The sequence below is a fragment of the Mustelus asterias genome, chromosome 1 (genome assembly GCF_964213995.1).
Source record: "Mustelus asterias chromosome 1, sMusAst1.hap1.1, whole genome shotgun sequence".
Taxonomy (NCBI): domain Eukaryota; kingdom Metazoa; phylum Chordata; class Chondrichthyes; order Carcharhiniformes; family Triakidae; genus Mustelus; species Mustelus asterias.
The window spans coordinates 77582152-77602090 of NC_135801.1; the positions used below are offsets into that span (position 1 = coordinate 77582152).

The 19939-nt window shown below is 43.1% G+C and overlaps 1 protein-coding gene across 1 annotated transcript in view; it reads left to right on the forward strand.

Annotated features, from left to right (window-relative positions):
- Positions 1–19939, forward strand: part of fras1 (Fraser extracellular matrix complex subunit 1) — a 469072-nt gene that overhangs the window by 327313 nt on the left and 121820 nt on the right. The window contains exons 35-39 of the mRNA XM_078235603.1: positions 5036–5167; positions 9300–9422; positions 11181–11428; positions 13360–13496; positions 17831–17948. Of these exons, the coding sequence (XP_078091729.1) occupies positions 5036–5167; positions 9300–9422; positions 11181–11428; positions 13360–13496; positions 17831–17948 (758 nt within the window). The remainder of the gene's footprint in view (positions 1–5035; positions 5168–9299; positions 9423–11180; positions 11429–13359; positions 13497–17830; positions 17949–19939) is intronic.

Genomic DNA, 19939 nt, shown 5'->3' on the forward strand with positions numbered 1-19939 from the left:
CACTCCAAGGTCCCTCACTTCTACCAGACCTCTCAATATCCTTCCATGTATTGTGTATTCCTTTGCCTTGTTTGGCATTCCCAAATGCATCACCTTACACTTCTGCGAGTTAAATTCCATTTGCTACGAGATACAAAATTGACCCAGGTGGCAGGAAACAAAGGATGATGGATGATTTTGCAACTTTCCTGCCCATCTGACCTGTCCATTGATTTCTGCCTGCTGTTTACAGCTTTCTTCCTCATTATCAATTGTGCCTTTCTGTCATCTGCAAACGTATTAATCTTCCCTCCTACATTCAAGTCCAAATCATTAATACATGGCACAAAAAGCAGGGGACCTAGTATTGAACCCTGCAAGGCCCCACCGGAAACATCTTTTCAATCTCAAAATACCACCTTCATTTCCTTTGTTTCCTATCATTGAACCAATTTTGTATCCAGTTTGCTACATTCCCTTGGATCCCATGGGCTTTTTTAAAAATGGTAGCCATGATGTGGAGATGCCAGCGTTGGACTGGGGTAAACACAGTAAAAAGTCTCACAACAGCAGGTTAAAGTCCAACAGGTTTATTTGGTAGCACAAGCCACTAGCTTTCGGAGCGCTGCTCCTTCATCTTCAGTAAGAAGTTTAACAACACCAGGTTAAAGTCCAACAGGTTTATTTGGTAGCAAAAGCCACACAAGCTTTCGAGGCTCTAAGCCCCTTCTTCAGGTGAGTGGGAATTCCCACTCACCTGAAGAAGGGGCTTAGAGCCTCGAAAGCTTGTGTGGCTTTTGCTACCAAATAAACCTGTTGGACTTTAACCTGGTGTTGTTAAACTTCTTACTGTGTTTACCCCAGTCCAACGCCGGCATCTCCACATCATGACCTTCATCTTCATGCACAGGTTCGAACAAGACCTCTTCATCGCACAGGACCTTCAACCGATGCTATGCACTAGATTCATCGATGACATTTTCTTCCTTTGGACTCATGGTGAACAATCACTGAAACAACTATATAATGACATCAACAAGTTCCATCCCACCATTAGACTCACCTTGGACTACTCTCTAGAATCGGTTGTATTCTTAGACACGCATCTCGTTCAAGGACGGTCACCTCAGCACTTCACTGTACCGCAAGCCCACAGATAACCTCAGAATGCTCCACTTCTCCAGCTTCCACCCTAAACATGTTAAAGAAGCCATCCCCTACGGACAAGCCTTCCGTATACACAGGATCTGCTCAGATGAGGAGGATCGCAACAGACACCTCCAGACGCTGAAAGATGCCCTCATAAGAACAGGATATGGCGCTCGACTCATCGGTCGACAGTTCCGATGTGCCACGGCGAAAAACCACACCGACCTCCTTAGAAGACAAACACGGGACACAGCGGACAGAGTACCCTTTGTCGTCCAGTACTTCCCCAGAGCGGAGAAGCTACGACATCTTCTCTGGAGCCTTCAGCATGTCATTGATGAAGACGAACATCTCGCCAAGGCTATCCCCACACCCCCACTTCTTGCCTTCAAACAACCGCACAACCTCAAACAGACCATTGTCCGCAGCAAACTACCCAGCCTTCAGGAGAACAGTGACCACGACACCACACAACCCTGCCACAGCAACCTCTGCAAGACGTGCCGGATCATCGACACCGATGCCATCATCTCACGTGAGAACACCATCCACCAGGTACACGGTACATACACTTGCAACTCGGCCAACGTTGTCTACCTGATAGGCTGCAGGAAAGGATGTGCCGAGGCATGGTACATTGGGGAGACCATGCAGACACTACGACAACGGATGAATGAACACCGCTCAACAATCACCAGGCAAGAGTGTTCTCTTCCTGTTGGGGAACACTTCAGCGGTCATGGGCATTCGGCCTCTGATCTTCGGGTAAGTGTTCTCCAAGGCGGCCTTCACGACGCACGACAACGCAGAGTCGCTGAGCAGAGACTGATAGCCAAGTTCCGCACACATGAGGACGGCCTCAACCAGGATCTTGGGTTCATGTCACACTATCTGTAACCCCCACGACTTGCCTGGGCTTGCAAAATCTCACTAACTGTCCTGGCTGGAGACAATACACATCTCTTTAACCTGTGCTTAACCCTCTCTCCACTCAGATTGTCTGTACCTTTAAGACTTGATTACCTGTAAAGACTTGCATTCCAACCATTATTTTGTAAATTGAGTTTGTGTCTTTATATGCCCTGTTTGTGAACAGAACTCCCATTTACCTGATGAAGGAGCAGCGCTCCAAAAGCTTGTGGCTTATGCTACCAAATAAACCTATTGGACTTTAACCTGGTGTTGTGAGACTTCTTACTACTTTTTTTAGAAACCAGACCCACTGTCACATGAGACCTTGTCAAAAACCTTGCTAAAATCCATGTAGACCACATCAACTGCATAACCTTCATCAATCCTCATTACCTTCTCAAAATATCTAGTCAGACATGACTTTCTCTAACAACGCCATTCTGATTGTCCTTGATTACTCCTTGCTTTTGTTAGTGGCTTATCCTGTGGCTCAGTTTAAACCCTGAAAGTTAATTATGGGTGCTGATATATTTATATTTGGTGAGCTGTTAATTCCATACAGTTTGATTTGTTTTGGTATTCGGACCAAGAACCATTATTTGTGTAGGTTCCTTTGTTTGTTCACTTTTCAGTCATGGGTGTTAATGTTGGAATCATGCTGCAATAATGGAACTTTCAAGTTGTAATTGAGAGCAGCTACCACCACATGTGGAAAGATTGGGGAATTATTGCAAGTGTGTAAAAACCAGTTCACACTGCATCAAGGGGGAAACTAGAAGAATCTATGCTATGTAGTCTTGGAAATGTACCTGGATTAAAGAAAAGACTGGCCTCAGATTTATCCTTTCCACAATGTATGAGTAGTGACTTTAACTGTGGGCATCTCCAAACAATGTAATTTGAACCTAGTTTCATTCTCCTAGGTCTGCCTGAGTCAGTGAGCTTCCTTTTCACAGGTATAGAGTTGCTAAATATGAACATTTATCTAACTGCTTCAAGTAAATGAGTTTCTAACACCCTTTGTCAAATACTTAGTGGTGGCTTTGAGTCATACCCTTACTTTTGAATGTGGTGGAATTGAACATAACATTCCTGTACCTGAAAAGAAATTATTGTGGTGGCTATCAGATACTATATTCAGGAGCAGTTCCAGACTTTCAGGGAAGGGGTTATCTCCATTCTTGCATGTCTCCTAATACCTCAACCCAAATTCAGATTAATACTAAATGCTAATTTTCTATGTATATCAACAATAAAATGTCCAACATCTGTATAGCCTATCAAATGTTAACATAGTGGAATTATCATCTTACAAATGAAGAAATTAAACCTTCATTTCAACAGATGCATTTACTGAAAAACCAATGATACTCAACAGTCTACATGCTATTAATCCTCTCAGTATTTACTATACATTGGTTGGGATGGGTGTCACTATACAAGCATGTAATCTCCATAGGTATTTTGTTAACACCTTTGCATGGGTGCACAAATCCGGGTTTGAAATAGAACCAATATAACAAGGGTTTTACAAAATTTTCTTTATTTCTGTATTATCTGTTCCACTGATATGAGTGCTGCATTTGTTTGGACAGTATTTGCATTTTTCTGAAAAGAAAATTAGTTTGCAACTTGAAATGATCACTATTATTTTCTCTTAAATAAACATTGTGCACATTGCATTCACGACTGAATAACACACTCATCTCCCAGCATATAAAAAAATAATTTGTCTCCTCCTTTGGGTCCATACTTCTCTCCAATTTTATGCAAAATACCACTGTTAGACAAAGAGAAGGAGCAAGTTACCTGCTGCCAAACCAATACCAACACTGGCCTGTGACTGCTGAAAGATCTACAAAGACAAGAACTTACCTGTGTGAAAATGTCTTTTCCCTTTTTGTGAGGAAGATCTGTGTTCACAGTTTGAAGACACATGGGGCTGAATTTTTAGCTGCGTTCCTGGAGGATAGGGAGTCGGCAGGAGCACCTACCCACAAGTGGCACTTAAAGGCTTGTTAGTGCTGGGATGCCTTGATTTTATAGTTAGCCTCCAGGCCTCCTGCAAGTGGTTGGGAGCAGTGCAGTCCTGTTTGCCTGGATTCGGGTTCAGGCTGCCTGAGAGAGATGTCTTTTCCACATATTTGGCGAGCAGCTGCAATGGCCACTTGTCTCCCATGGCATCCTACTGCTGCTGCTTCAATGTTGGAGGGCTTCCTGTTAGCTCTCCAGCTTCAAGAGCCCATTTGCTATCCTTAATCAGATTGCAAATTTGCCCATTGGTTACTAATGGGCCAATTTTGAGCAAATCACAGATGAATGACTATTTTCCACATGTTGCAAGCTTCTGACCCCGATTTGTGTCTGATGGTGGGGTCCTGAAACCCGCAGGGAAAATCTGCCGTCAGTTCAACATGCTCAATTCATGCTGAAAACAACATCCTTCCACTCTACTCCCAATACACCGACATTAGAGAAATTTAATTAACTTTATATTTAAAGTACAGTAAAGTACATCTCATCAATCTGATAAACCAGATTTTCTGATGAATACCATCTCTGAGAAATTTTGCAATTTACCCCCAAATAAATGTTAAGGAGCAACTCTGTCACACAGGAGGAACGTGCAATCTTGAAACACCTCTTGTCTGTTATATCATGTTAACATCATACAAGAGACTGATATGTCTAATAGAAAAACAATACATAATAACTGGTCTGGCCTGAGGCTTAGAACATAGAAAAAATACAGCACAAACAGGCCCTTTGGCCCACAAGTTGCGCCGGTCATGTCCTACCTAGGCTTATACATAGGCTTACCTATAACCCTCAATCCTATTAAGTCCCATGTACTCATCCAGAAGTCTCTTAAAAGACCCTATCGAGTTTGCCTCCACCACCTTGTTTGTGGTTTTCTTTTGAATGTTAAGAAGTATTTTGCGATATATATTTGGGGATGACTGCAAGCTGACATTGTTTGCTTTTCTTTGTGCAGTTTCTGATGGTGAACATACGTCCCCAGAAATGGAATTTACCATTCATCTGCTCTCTACCAATCAGCAACCTCCAGTTTTTCAAATATCAGAACCCTTCATCGAGGTTAGCCAGGGAGGAAGAGCAGCCATTGGTAAGGCATTTGCCCTAATCAGTTGACTGGTTCAATATCTGTTTACTTCTGCCGTTACTACTATATCCCCTTTTATAAATATATAAAAAGGAATAGAGTGGCTAGAGTGAATGTTGGACCCTTGGAGGACGAGAGGGGGGAGTTAATAGTGGGAAATGAGGATATGGCTGAGTCTTTAAATAAGTTTTTTGTGTCGGTCTTCACGGTGGAGGACACAAATAGTTTGCCAAATATTAACGATAGAGGGTTGGCAGCAGGAGAAATACTTAATACAATTAATGTTACCAGAGAGGCAGTGCTGGGTAGACTAATGGGACTGAAGGTGGACAAGTCCCCGGGTCCGGATGGAATGCATCCCAGGGTATTGAAAGAAATGTCAGAGGTAATAGTGGATGCGTTAGTGATTATTTATCAAAACTCGTTGCATTCTGGGGTAGTGCCGGTTGATTGGAAAACGGCTAATGTTACGCCGCTGTTTAAAAAAGGAAGGAGACAAAAGGCGGGTAACTATAGGCCGGTCAGCTGAACGTCTGTAGTAGGGAAAATGCTGGAATCCATTATTAAAGAGGAGATAGCAGGGCATCTGGATAGAAATGGTTCGATCAATCAGACGCAGCATGGATTCATGAGGGGAAAGTCGTGCTTGACGAACGTGTTGGATTTTTATGAAGATGTGACGAGGGCGGTTGATGGAGGAGAACCGGTGGATGCAGTGTTTTTGGATTTCCAAAAGGTGTTTGATAAGGTGCCCCATAAAAGGCTGCTGAAGAAGATTAGGGCACACGGAGTTGGGGGTAGTGTGTTAAAGTGGATTGGGGACTGGCTATCCGACAGGAAGCAAAGAGTCGGAATAAATGGGTGTTTTTCCGGTTGGAGGAAGGTAACTAGTGGCGTGCCGCAGGGATCGGTACTCGGGCCGCAACTATTTACCATTTATAGAGATGATCTGGAGGAGGGGACGGAGTGTAGGGTAACGAAGTTTGCAGACGACACAAAGATAAGTGGAAAAGTGAATCGTGTGGAGGACGGAGAAGATCTGCAGAGAGATTTGGACAGGCTGAGTGAGTGGGCGAGGATATGGCAAATGGAGTATAACGTTGAGAAATGCGAGGTTATACACTTTGGAGGAAATAATAACAAATGGGATTACTATCTCAATGGAAACAAATTAAAACATGCTACCGTGCAAAGGGACCTGGGGGTCCTTGTGCATGAGACGCAAAAGCCCAGTCTGCAGGTACAACAGGTGATCAAGAAGGCAAATGGGATGTTGGCCTATATTGCGAGGGGGATAGAATATAAAAGCAGGGATGTCTTGATGCACCTGTACAGGGCATTGGTGAGGCCGCAGCTGGAATACTGTGTGCAGTATTGGTCCCCTTATATGAGGAAGGATATATTGGCATTGGAGGGAGTGCAGAGAAGGTTCACCAGGTTGATACCAGAGATGAGGGGTTTGGATTATGAGGAGAGGCTGAGGAGATTGGGTTTGTACTCGTTGGAGTTTAGAAGGATGAGGGGGGATCTTATGGAGACTTATAAGATAATGCGGGGGCTGGATAGGGTGGAGGCGGAGAGATTCTTTCCACTTAGTAAAGAAGTTAAAACTAGAGGACACAGCCTCAAAATAAAGGGGGGTCGGTTTAAGACAGAGTTGAGGAGGAACTTCTTCTCCCAGAGGGTGGTGAATCTCTGGAATTCTCTGCCCACTGAGGTGGTGGAGGCTACCTCGCTGAATATGTTTAAAGCGCGGATGGATGGATTCCTGAGCGGTAAGGGAATTAAGGGTTATGGGGATCAGGCGGGTAAGTGGTACTGATCCACGTCAGATCAGCCATGATCTTATTGAATGGCGGGGCAGGCTCGAGGGGCTAGATGGCCTACTCCTGCTCCTATTTCTTATGTTCTTATGTTCAGAGGATGGATAAGCGAGCACCCAGATATTTCCCTGCAATTGTCCAAAAAGAAGTGCCCTTGAGTAACCAGGTTGCTATTTGTTGCTAGTAGTTCATTACTCTTCTCATCACACGCCGAGCTAGTAATTCCCACAGAATGTCCAATAATATTGAGAGAAATTTTGGAAAATACCTTGCTTAATCCTTTGTTAAATCTCCCATTCACAGCACAGTCATGGCTCACTGGAATGAACACAAACAAATCATTCTACAGAAGCCATTGTCCTCTGGTGGACTGTAAATGTGGCAAAACCATTTTATTTACCTTATAAACTCATCTGGCTTCCATCTTGTGTAAAATCTGACAGCAACTGAACCCCAGCCACCCGCTGAGAATCATTAAACTTTCCAGCGATGAGCTATTCACGATCTGGCAATGGTACAAAGGAGTTTGTTATTGGGGGCGGGACTGTATGAGGCCCACTCCCTCCTCTGCCCTCAGCAAAATGGCACAGGGTGGAATTATTTTATCAGTTTGTTTGCCATCTCACCTCCATTCCTGTCCAATCAGGAATGGGAAATTCCGGCCCAGCTGTCAGGTGTAACTGGCCCAATCCTTACTCGGTCTCCAATGCAATAGATTTTAACCCAGATTATAAGTGACTCCTTGTTACCAGGCATGGGGCTTGCAGGAGAAGTTAATGTGGTAGAGAATTCCTATAGGATTCAAAGCTTCAATGGTTTGTAATCCATTGTTCCTTTGGGAATCAGAGAGAATGTTCTCAATCAATAAATGTATTTTTCCAAGTCCTGTGAGTGGAAGGGATCTTGGATTGATAACATAATTTATGAAAAACAGACAAATGGGGCAGAATTTTCTCGATTTCTCTCTGGAGGTTTTTCAGGAGAATGGGGGAGGGGGGCAGCCCCGGCCCCTCCATAATTTTATGTTGGCAGGAGGAGTCCAGGGGTTGGGAAGGGTGAGGGGTAACCTGCTTCAGCCTCAGGCAGGAAGGAAAGGTGCCTCCCTCAAGAGTCCCTTTTCAATATTGGGATCCCCACCTCCCAGGTCTGCCTTCTGCAGATGCTCTCTCCTCCCCTGGCCTCACCACCCTTTCCTGCTGTGAGAGCCTTTCCTGCTGTGAGAGCCCCTCTTGATCCTGAATCCAGGACTTAGAATCTGGGGAATGCTTTTAGTCCCAGTTCTGTTGCTGCTGGGACTACAGAACTGCTGGCCAATCAGATTCAGAATTAGCCCTCTGAGACGGAATTTCCTCCCATGTGAGGGACAGAAATCTTGTCACCAACCTATTACTGCTCCTTGAGCGGCAGAAAACCCTGCCATACAAAAAATCCTGCCCATGTAAAATCAGTGTTTTGGACAAATATTGTATGCAAAATATGACTTTAGCGGGAGTGTGAAATTGGCTTTAGCACATCAATCACCTGCTGAAAAGAAAATCAGGAATGGTGAATGCTGAGGAACTTATCCACCACCATCCATTTTTTGCCATGTCAAATATTAACTGAATCCCCATTTATTTACAACGGTGCCTTTCTGTAAGCTGGTCATTTTATCTGTAAAACCTTAAAACTCTCAAATATGGCAGAACTGTATTAAGGTACTTTGTTTTCATGTTTGTAATTTGCGTCCACAACAATAGTAAGTAAATGGTTTCTGGGTGAGAAGCTTGACTATTCCTCATGTGTTGGAATCAATGACTGAGATTTAATATGGAAGTAGTGGCCCCACCACACCAACTGGAAAGTTGGGAGAAAGCTCGTCTCCACTGGTCCTAGCTTCTGGGAGCCACTGGGAATGCAGACAGTCCTTAACCATGAGCAACGGTGGAAGTGTGAATACAAGTCTGGCTGCTTTGCCGAGGTGGTGATCAAGAAGCCATTACTTCGTCATTTGGCCTCAAATGGCCCAAGGGTGGCAGGGTGACCCAACATTTCCCTGGCGACTGCAAAAATTCCAGGGATTGGTGTATTTGATGGACATAGCACCCCCAATCCTCTCCTCCATCATGATGACATGCAATTTACACCTCCATCACCTGCCAGCTCGCTCCCGGATGAAGTGTTACATTCCAGCCATTGTCGTAGTGAATATAACATTAGCAAAATTCTGAACAAACGAACCGCACTGCGCACAGAAAATTGTTTTCAAGAAACCTGCTCAGAATAAGCTAGTACAATTATCTAAGCAAATATCACTTTGTTTTTGTGCTAAGGTTTGAGCCAGTTGGCAGTACGTGATGTAGACACATACCCTGATGACCTTCTTTTTGAACTGATGGAAGCCCCTCAGTTTGGGGTATTGATTAAATCAGACTACAGACAGCCAATGGTAAAAGGTGAGTGACAATTACAGCTCAGAGACACTGAAGGCAATTGTGTCATCTTTACTGTCACCCTGGCTGAGATTAACTATGGACCAGTGATTGGGACCCATGGTAATATTTTGACAATCATGGTTGCACGTTAAAGCAGTGGCTTCTAAATTTACATGTGGGGAAGACTATATAACTGAAAAGAATAAAAATCTGCTGTACCCTGTTAACATTGTGAGTGAAGTTGTATCTCGGCTAGTAATCTCTCGGATGAGCAGAGTTTTCGGAGTCTCTGGGTGGAATTTTCCCGTCCTGCCCGCCATGGGAATTGTAGCAGGCGGAACACAGACCATGCAAAGGTCTGTTGATCTCTGGTGGGATTTTACAGTCTTGGGCAAGCATGGCCTGAAAATCCCACCCTCTGAGTGATCAAATACAATTAGTATATTCAGCTGTATAACAAAGTTCCTTTTTCTCAATCCCAACTAATCAGACAATTTCCAGTGTTGCTGCCTGCTCAGTAACCTGACTGAGCGAATACATTGCGCTAAATATTTGGCCGGTTCTAGAAGGAATTGGTGATCTGCATCCTGGGTGGTGAAGTTGATAACTCTCCTCCTCTTCCCCTTACCCCACCTTGTGCTACCCTCAATGTCAAATAGCTACATTTACAACAAACAACCTGCCTCAATCATTTTTATAACCTCCTGAGTGTAATTTAGAATTTAAATGTGGCCTATTAACAACTGGACTGAGACTAATTAAACTCATTTACAACAAAATCTTGACCACAAACAGGAATGTTATCCCTCTAATATGAATTGGATTGATACTAAATACTGAGATAACTGGGAAATGTAATTCATTTGTGCAATCTTTGCCATTCTAACTTATTCACATGTGTAGCTGCCAGAGTCCTACATTCCACCTTCAGTGTTTATGGAAGATAAGGTGGCACAGAACAATCTTACTTGTGAATTTCTGTTTTTTTACATTGATCTTGAAGGTTTTTCTGAGATTCTTTTTGTCTATAATTTTACTGAAATAGTTGGAAATTTCATTTTGTACTTGCACTATCTTTGCTGGCTAATGTGGCTAAACCAATTTCACCATACAGGTTCTTCATTAGTGATCCGTTCATTTACATGGAACCTAGCTTCCAAGCCCACATACAGACAGGTGGCTGCACCTCATTCTTTCCAAAATCTCATCCCTTTTCCTGTTGCAAGTTACCACTGTAAATGTACAATCACAAGAAGTGACACAGTGGCACAATGATTAGCACTGCTGCCTCACAATACCAGGTACCTGAGTTCAATAACTCAGCCTTGGGTCACTGTCTGTGTAGAGTTTATGCATTCTCCCCATGTCTGTATAGGTTTCTGCTGGGTGCTCCAGTTTCCCCCCACACTCCAAAGATGTGCGGATTAGCTTGATTGGCCATGCTAAATTGTCCCTTAGTGTCAGGGGGATTAGTATGGTAAATATGTGGGGTTACAGGGATAAGGCCTGGGTGGGATTGTTGAATATAGCTCTTAACTCTACAACCTCCCACCAGTGTCCATAAGTGTCACAATTTTATACTCTCTCGAGTATACCAATATAACTAATTAATAAATTGGCAGCCTCTTCTAGCCTCTATTTTATAGGCACACATCCAATGAGTGCCCTCTACCTTTACACACTTTGTCTTAATTTATACAGTTAACATCTATGGGGTTATCATTAAGAGATTACATGCTACTGACATCCCATTTTGATCCACCCTCTCATTTTGTACAGGTGATACCTTCACACATGATGATGTGGTACGAAACGCGATTCATTATGTGCACAGTGGCACCCTGACAACTGAGGACAATATGCAAATCTTAGTCACAGATGGAGTTACCACAGCAACAACAATGTTGGAAGTTCATATCTCAGCGACAGATGGTGATGGACCTAGGCTTGCACCTGAATCTCTGTTGACTATTTCAGTGCCTGAGAAAAGCTTGGAAACTATAACACGATCTCATCTGGCATACATTGTATGTTAACTCGTACTCTGACAGATAACTGATTCTGATTGCACTCTGTTCTAAACCCAATTTTGGCACATTAATAATATAGTTTAATTATGTATCTCAACTTTCCAAAAAAATAGTGCATTCCTACACTTTGTTTTTCTATTAAGTGATAGAAATTATACTTTTGTTTCAACGGCCATTGTAAAACTTGCAGTAATGTTTGGTTGCCGGATATTAACAGGAAGGACATCTCTGTTATGGTTTTTTTCTGACCTGTGCCTTTTCCTGATATTTCACTTTTCTCACAGATTCTTATCTTTGTAAATTCTTGGGTTTTGTTTAGATCTATTTTGTATGTTTTTCATTTTGCGTTTTTAGCTTTCACTTTTTTGCTTTTCTGTTATGTTTCACTTAGTCAATTTTTGATTTTCATTTGTTTATGTTCTAAAAAAGACCTGTGGCAAATAAGCCATCCTGGGAAATGACACATTATCTAAAGCCCTCAGTTAGATTCTGACCCTGCAACCACTCCAAGGGTCCATTTAGGGAGATCAGTTAAATTATTCACCTAATTTAAGCTGTGAATCACCAGAAATGACTTTATTAATATTCTTTAACGTTATTTCTTAATTGCTAGAGGGACAGGTAGTATTGAGGAAGCGGGGGGCTGCAGAAGGACTTGGACAGGTTAGGAGAGTGGGCAAAGAAGTGGCAGATGGAATACAATGTGGAAAAGTATGAGGTTATGCACTTTGGAAGGAGGAATGGAGGCATAGACTATTTTCTAAATGGGAAAATGCTTAGGAATCAGAAACACAAAGAGACTTGGGAGTCATTATTCAAGACTCTTTTAAGGTTAATGTGCAGGTTCAGTTAGGAAGGCAAATGCAATGTTAGCATTCATGTCGAGAGGGCTAGAATACAAGAGCAGGGATGTACATCTGAGGCTGTATAAGGCTCTGGTCAGATCCTATTTGGAGTATTATGAGCAGTTTTGCTAAGGAGGGATGTGCTGGCCTTGGAAAGGGCCCAAAGGAGGTTCACAAGAATGATCCCTGGAATGAAAAGCTTATTGTATGAGGAATGGTTGAAGACTCTGGGTCAGTACTTGTTGAAGTTTAGAAGGATGAGGGGGGATCTTATTGAAACTTACAGGATACTGCGAGGCCTGGATAGAGTAGACGTGGAGAGGATGTTTCCACTAGTAGGAAAAACTAGAACCAGAGGGCACAACCTCCGGCTAAAGGAACAATCCTTTAAAACAGAGATGAGGAGCAATTTCTTCAGCAGAGATTGGTGAATCTGTGGAACTCTTTGCCGCAGAAGGCTTTGGACGCCAGGTCATTGAGTGTCTTTAAGACAGAGATAGATAGGTTCTTGATTAATAAGGGGATCAGGGGTTATGGGGAAAAGACGGGAGAATGGGGATGAGAAAACAAATCGGCCGTGATTGAATGGCAGAGCAGACACGATGGGCCGAGTGGCCACTTCTGCTCCTATGTCTTATGGCTACTCTTCTTTTGGGCACAACTGTATCCTGATTCATCACTTAACTCTGTATCATCCTAACAAATATGTTTGCTGGAATTGTAGGTACACCTTTGCTTAGATTTCCTTTTATTCACCAAGAGCAATATGCTGTACTCTTGTCCATTCTGTCACACAGACAATCAGGCCAAGTTCACTCACTGAGGGAGAGGATCACAGGTGTAAATTCACATCCACACTTTAACACATTCCTACATGAGTTCTCTATCTGATAATATTACACCAACTTTAGAGTGTTTTGCTACATTTATGTTGAATGTTTTGTGCAGTCGTGGTTGCATTCTAGAAATATTACTTGCTATTTTCGAGATATATTAATGTTGTTTTCACAATTGAGTAATGGAAAATGATTAAAAATGTTAAAAAGAAACCAAGTAGCTGAACATTTACCTTTTCTTCTTTAGGACAATAATTCTCCCGACAGTAAGATCCGGATTCAGTTGATATCTTTGCCCATGTATGGTATTCTCACCAAAGGCGATGAAGAGCTGTTGGAATTTTCAACTTTTACGATGGAGGATATTGATAACCTAAGAATTAGGTAAAAGGGTTGAACATAATGTACAATACAGGACATACTGGTTACACTTCCTTGTGTAAAAGAAGTCCTTCGTGATTCCTCCAAATTATAATTTTTAGCACTCTTCTGATAAACTAAATGGTATTTGTATGTTGGTAGTCCAGGATCCAGGTTAGTCAATTAAAGAGGCAGCCTTATTGCGGAATTGTTGACAGATCCTCCCATCCTGATATCTGATGTAATAAGTTTGCCTTATAATGAGCAATCTATATAAAATATTTTGAAAAATATACACTTGGCCCTGAATATAGATTGTCGGATAAGAAATGGGTAATGCCTCTGTTAAAATAAAATTAAATGTATTTTATTAGCGATTACAGACATAATAAATGCCACTTCCTTTTATTGGACCATTTTGGAAAATTCAAGACATCAAGAAGGCTGGACTAAGTAGAAAGAATGCCCGAAACATTTATTTCCATGGATAATAAATCCAGTGGTGCTAATTGTCTGTTTGCACAAGAAAATCTTGCGCAACAACAACTTTACTGCTGTTGAACATATTCTTTGAAATTCAAATCAGAAGTTGCATTGGCACTATCTGTACAATGACATTTTCATTAAATACATGTCAGCATGTATGTAGAGTTAGTTCTCGCATTAGGCGGGGTCAAGAAAACCTGAATGGGGGGAAGGGGGGTAGGGCTGTGACTGGAAATTTGGTGGCGTATGTAACGTGTGGCCAATCTGTACTTTACTGCCCACTCACAAAGTCAAAATTGCTTCCATTATGTGTTGGTGCATGATGATATACAGGTACAAAATTAGTGGCAAAAGAAATTTTAAACACGAAAAAATTCCAACATTTGCTTATAAAAGCTCGGTGAAGTCACACTTCAAAATGTCAGATGTACAAAATGTGTGTGGCATTCACACTGATTGGCACTAGTACCGCAGATATTGGGGATGATTCTCCCAAAAAAATTCTAAGTGTTGAATTAGTGTGAAAACTGGTTCAGAGAGGAATGTCCCACACATTGTGCACTCGCCTAAATCGTGTGAAGAATCAGTGGGCGGGACCTATTCTCACCGGAGAGGCTGACAACATGGCGCTGAGTGAGCCACTGCACATGCACCGATCTGTCAGTGCTGAGATAGGCGCATGTGCAGTGGCCCCTGTCTGCTGACCACCTGATTGCTGGCCAGCTCAATCGCTGGCCAGCCCCGCAATCCCCACAAAGTCAGCTGTGCAACCCCCTCACAACCCAATCACTGGCCCCCAAACATGCCCGGGCCCAGCCCTGACACCCCCCCGCTCCCCCCGCCCCCAGCCTGCCTTGTTCACTGCCCCACCACCTCCCGCAGCCCCGATCTCCTGTTCAACACCCCTGCCCCCCCCCCCCCCCCCAACCCCGATTTCCGACCTCCCTCCCTCTGCTCATGCCCTGTATGCAGGGTGGCAGTGGAACCCCCCCTCCACCGATTGCCCCGCCCACTTGGCACTGTGCCATGCTCGGTGGGCAGTGCCAAGGTGCTCCCTGGGCAGTGGCACTTTGACCCTTGGGCAGTTCCGGGGCATAGGCTGGCCCCTAATCCAGGAGGTGCCCCCAATACTCACGGGGCACCTCCTCCCACGCCCTAACCACTAGGGGGCCCCTAATCCCTCCCCCCCCTTCATTCCTACGGGGTCAGGCTGCCAGCTCCCAAAAAGAGGGGAGCTACTGTAAACCCCGCTGGAGTGAAATACTTCTGGCGGAGTGGAAGAGGCTAGCGGGCCCAGGACTTAAGTCCCAGGCCCGCTAATGACATCTAAATTAGATTTGCATGCTCCTTTGCATGCCTAATGCAGCTCCGAGCCTATTTCCGGCACGGAGCTGATGGCGCCAGAAATCCGGCGCTGGGAGACGCGCTCGAGGCTGGACGCCCAGCACAGATCGCGAGAGCCGATAAACAGGATTCACGCTGCCAAGATCTCACTATGTGGTCCCCTCTCGTCCCCCCACCATGCAATGCTGGGAACCCCATTTAAGTACATCTTAATATCATTAGGGGCTCACCCGCTGTATCATGTCCACACTTTTGGGTTCATGCACCACCCCCTCCTGTCACCAATGTGATGTCACGTCACCAGGGGACTGGGGTTTACAACAGATCTGAACCAACAGGAACCTGGCAAAGAGAACCCCCCACAGGGGTGCCCATATAAGTACAGCCCCATGGGGGAGAGAGACATGCCTGGCACTGCCCATTGGCACTAAGGGCAGCATGGTTTCTTTGTTTACGTGGGTGTTGGATTCCCCATGTCGGTGGGAGGGTTGTGGGTTCCCCCTGTCGATGGGAGATGTTCCCTGTGTCGGTGGGGGTGGGATTCCCCATGTATGGTGGGGATTTGTCTTGTTTAAATGATTGGGGGGGGAATCCTTGTTTTTATTTCTATTAGATCGAGGCACACTTCAGAAATGGCAACCCAATCTCGAGAGCCCGCCCCACCAGCATGGGACTTGTTTCAGCACTACCTTTAACTAAGTTTAGAAATATATGGCAGGGAAAGCCATCAGTGGAGCCGGTGTGCTACTCAGCGCATTTCCCACCCAACAGCACTTAAAAATAAAACAGAAAATTCTGCCCGATATATGGAGCTGGAAAAAATTAGAGGTTGTCTTTCATGCCAGGTTGACTTGTACACCAGGATTTACGATACTGAAACATAAAACAACAAGCCCAAGAGTGAACAGACAACCTATTAATATAAAGTATATTATTAAAAATCTGCTGTTTTCTTGTGAATTCAATAACCTGTCTTCCCCGAGGTGCAGAAATTGCAAGTAGCTGTCAATCTACAGGTTTGTCCCAACAGTTCCCTCAGGAGGTGCCTGTTTACAGCAATTAGAGACAGTGGTCCTGAAAGAATGAGATAGATTAAACACAGCTTCACCTTGGCAGCAAAATAGTACATTGGCCCTGAAGCTACTTTATGGATGCTAGCAAACAGCTGCTTCATGTATTCCTCTGAACATCCTTGCCTTGATTTTACTGGAGATATTAATCCATTTAAAATAAACACGTTAACATCTCCACTAAAATAGTGTAGAGAGGAATTTTGGATGACTGTTTTAAATATTTGCACCCTAAAAGCCAAATGTCTTTGTTGTATAAAATTCATGTCCTCCAATTTAGTGCGAACAGCACCATAAGAGCTCTGCCAGCATGTCAACATGTTTGATAAAGATGGTTACTTCTTGTTGATGAGGGAAAAAAACTTCTCTTGCAGCATAAAATACTTTCTAATTGACATCAAGGTCTTTTTAAGGGTAATTTATCTCCAGTTGATGTCAGGATGCATTTATTTACAGTACTAATACCTTGTGTCCTTCGGAGCTACGGTAGGTTACATATTAACCCCACCTCCTCTTTGACATCAAAATTGAAGATGTGCATAATATGACATAATGATCCTATTCTTTTACAATTCTCTGAATTGCCTTGAGCAATATAATCAGAGATTAGGTGTGTATTTAAGAAAACAATGACATTTCAGTATGCTTTTACGTGTTTTTAACATTAGGTAAGGCAAAGAAGTCGTGTGTGATCCAAAAATACATTGGGGGGAATTTTCCCGTCCTGCCTGCCATGGGAATCACAGCGGGCGGTGGGTGGACCACTCAAAGGTCTGTTGGCCTCGGGCGGGATTTTCCGGTTTTGGGACCAGCGTGACCAGAAAATCCCGTCCAATGAGTTGATGTATGCTAGGGAAATCCAAAAAAAATTTGACGGGTCAAATAGCAACATAACAAAGATTAGTGCAGAAAGATTAAAGAAAAAAGCGAAACCAAGTAGTGTGGTGGTGGAATGTACGTGTGTTAATGTGACAAATGTTACAATTAAGGTTGATAAGTTATTATTACATGGGGTATGGTATTGCTACATGGGGCTATGGTATAATGCCTGTAATGAAGACCTGGGCTGGAAAAGAAACTAAATATTCCTGCTACAATGTATAGGAAAGGAATAAAGATGGTGGGGTAGCAGGCAGGTCAGTGGTGGCAGTATTATTGATCAAGGATAATAATACTATTCTAGAGAGGGATGATATACTAAAAGGTTCAAAGGCCAAAGCTGTTTTGTTAGATTTAAATAACAGAAACGAAACTCTGAGAAGTGTTTACAATAAATCCCAAATACTGTGATACAGATGGAGGAACAAATCTACATGCTTCTCTCGAAATGTAAAAAAAAATAAAGTGGAAATAATTGGACACTTAATGACATAATATCGTCTGAGTGTGGGAAACAAAGTAAAGAACAAGGAGGGCAAAAAATTTCTAAAATATGTACAGGAGAACTTTCTTAATCAGTTTGTTTCTAATCCAACAAGGAATTAAACTTCTGGGTCTAATTCTAGAGAATGAACTATGGCAAATAAAGTACATTACAGTGGGAGAAGATCTAGATAATAGTGGTCATAATAAGAATGTAAGAAACAGGAGTAGGATTAAGCCACATGACCATTGAACCTGTCCTGCCATTCAGTGAGATCATGGCTGATATTCTACTCCAATTCCCCTTTACCACCTCTGTTTCCGTCGTGTCGGAAAATCTATTGATATCATTCTGGAATATACTTGATGACTTAGCCTCCCAGCCTCTCAGGTAGAGAATTCCAAAGATTCGCAACCCTTTGAAGAAATGTCTTCAAATCTCAGGCCCAACTCCTGGTCCTTATCATGAGACCATGATCCCAGATTCTCGGGGATTCAGCCTCTTTGCACTTACTCTGACACGTCCTCGAAGAATTTTGTGCACATCAACAAAATCACCTCCCATTCTTCTAAGCTCCTGAGAATATAGGCCCATTTATAGACCAAAACTGTACATAAGATGTAGTCTCACCAAAGTCTTATTTAACTGCAGCAAGTTATCCTTACCAATATATTTATCATTAAGTTTAAAGTAGACATGGAAAAGGTTAAAGAAAAATCAACATTGGAAATGCACAATTTGAAGAGATTCACGCCTGGAGCTTCAGCTCGTTTGGTTTGATTTATTTGACTTAATTCCCTTGATATTGATTTAACTGGTGCAAAAGTTTGCAAAGTTTTATGTTCAATTTGCATTCAGTGCAACTCGAATTTCCCTGATCTTTAGAGATCGTTTTAAAAACTTTGGGCCAGAAGCAAGTTCATTCCACAAAACTGAAATGATACATTTTGGGACAAAGCATGGAGAGGCAGTATAATATGAATGGTACAATTTTTGATGTGGAGATGCTGGCGTTGGATTGGGGTAAGCACAGTGAGAAATCTTACAACACCAGGTTAAAGTCCAACAGGTTTATTTGGTAGCACAAGCCACAAGCTTTCGGAGCGCTGCCCCTTCATCAGGTGTGTGGGAGTTCTGTTCACAAACAGGGCATATAAAGATACAAACTCAATTTACAAAATAATGGTTGGAATGCGAGTCTTTACAGGTAATCAAGTCTTAAAGGTACAGACAATGTGAGTGGAGAGAGGGTTAAGCACAGGTTAAAGAGATGTGTATTGTCTCCAGCCAGGACAGTTAGTGAGATTTCGCAAACCGAGGCAAGTCATGGGGGTTACAGATAGTGTGACATGAACCCAAGATCCCAGTTGAGACCGTCCTCATGTGTGCGGAACTTGGCTATCAGTCTCTGCTCAGCAACTCTGCGTTGTCGTGTGTCTTGAAGGCTGCCTTGGAGAACGCTTACCCCGAAGATCAGAGGCCAAATGCCCATGACCGCTGAAGTGTTCCCCAACAGGAAGAGAACACTCTTGTCTGGTGATTGTCGAGCGGTGTTCATTCATCCGTTGTCGTAGCGTCTGCATGGTCTCCACAATGTACCATGCCTTGGGACATCCTTTCCTGCAGCATATCAGGTAGACAACGTTGGCCGAGTTGCAAGTGTATATACCGTGTACCTGGTGGATGGTGTTCTCACGTGAGATGATGGCATCTGTGTCGATGATCCGACACGTCTTGTAGAGGGCAGCGCTCCGAAAGCTTGTGGCTTGTGCTACCAAATAAACCTGTTGGACTTTAACCTGGTGTGAGATTTCTTACAATTTTTGAGACATTGACAAGTAAAGAAGGACTTTGGGTGCATATTGCAAATCTTTGAGGGTGGCAGGACAAGCTGATAAGATAAATCAGAAAGTCTTCATCGGCATGATACCAGCGAGGAGAGTTTTCACTTATATGAAGAGATTGGAGAAGCTGGGATTGAATTGAAAAAAGAACTGAAGGGGAAATGAGGAGAAATGATGTCATAGAAGGTTGTTAAGACCTGAAACGCACTAACTCAAAAGATGGTGGTATTGGGTTCCATTGGAATTTTCAAAAATTATTGATCATGTATTTGAAAAGAACTAGATTGAGTGGTTAATGGGTCCAAGTTAGAGTCTGGAACTAAATTGAACAGCTCAGAAGCAGCACAGGAATGATAAGTC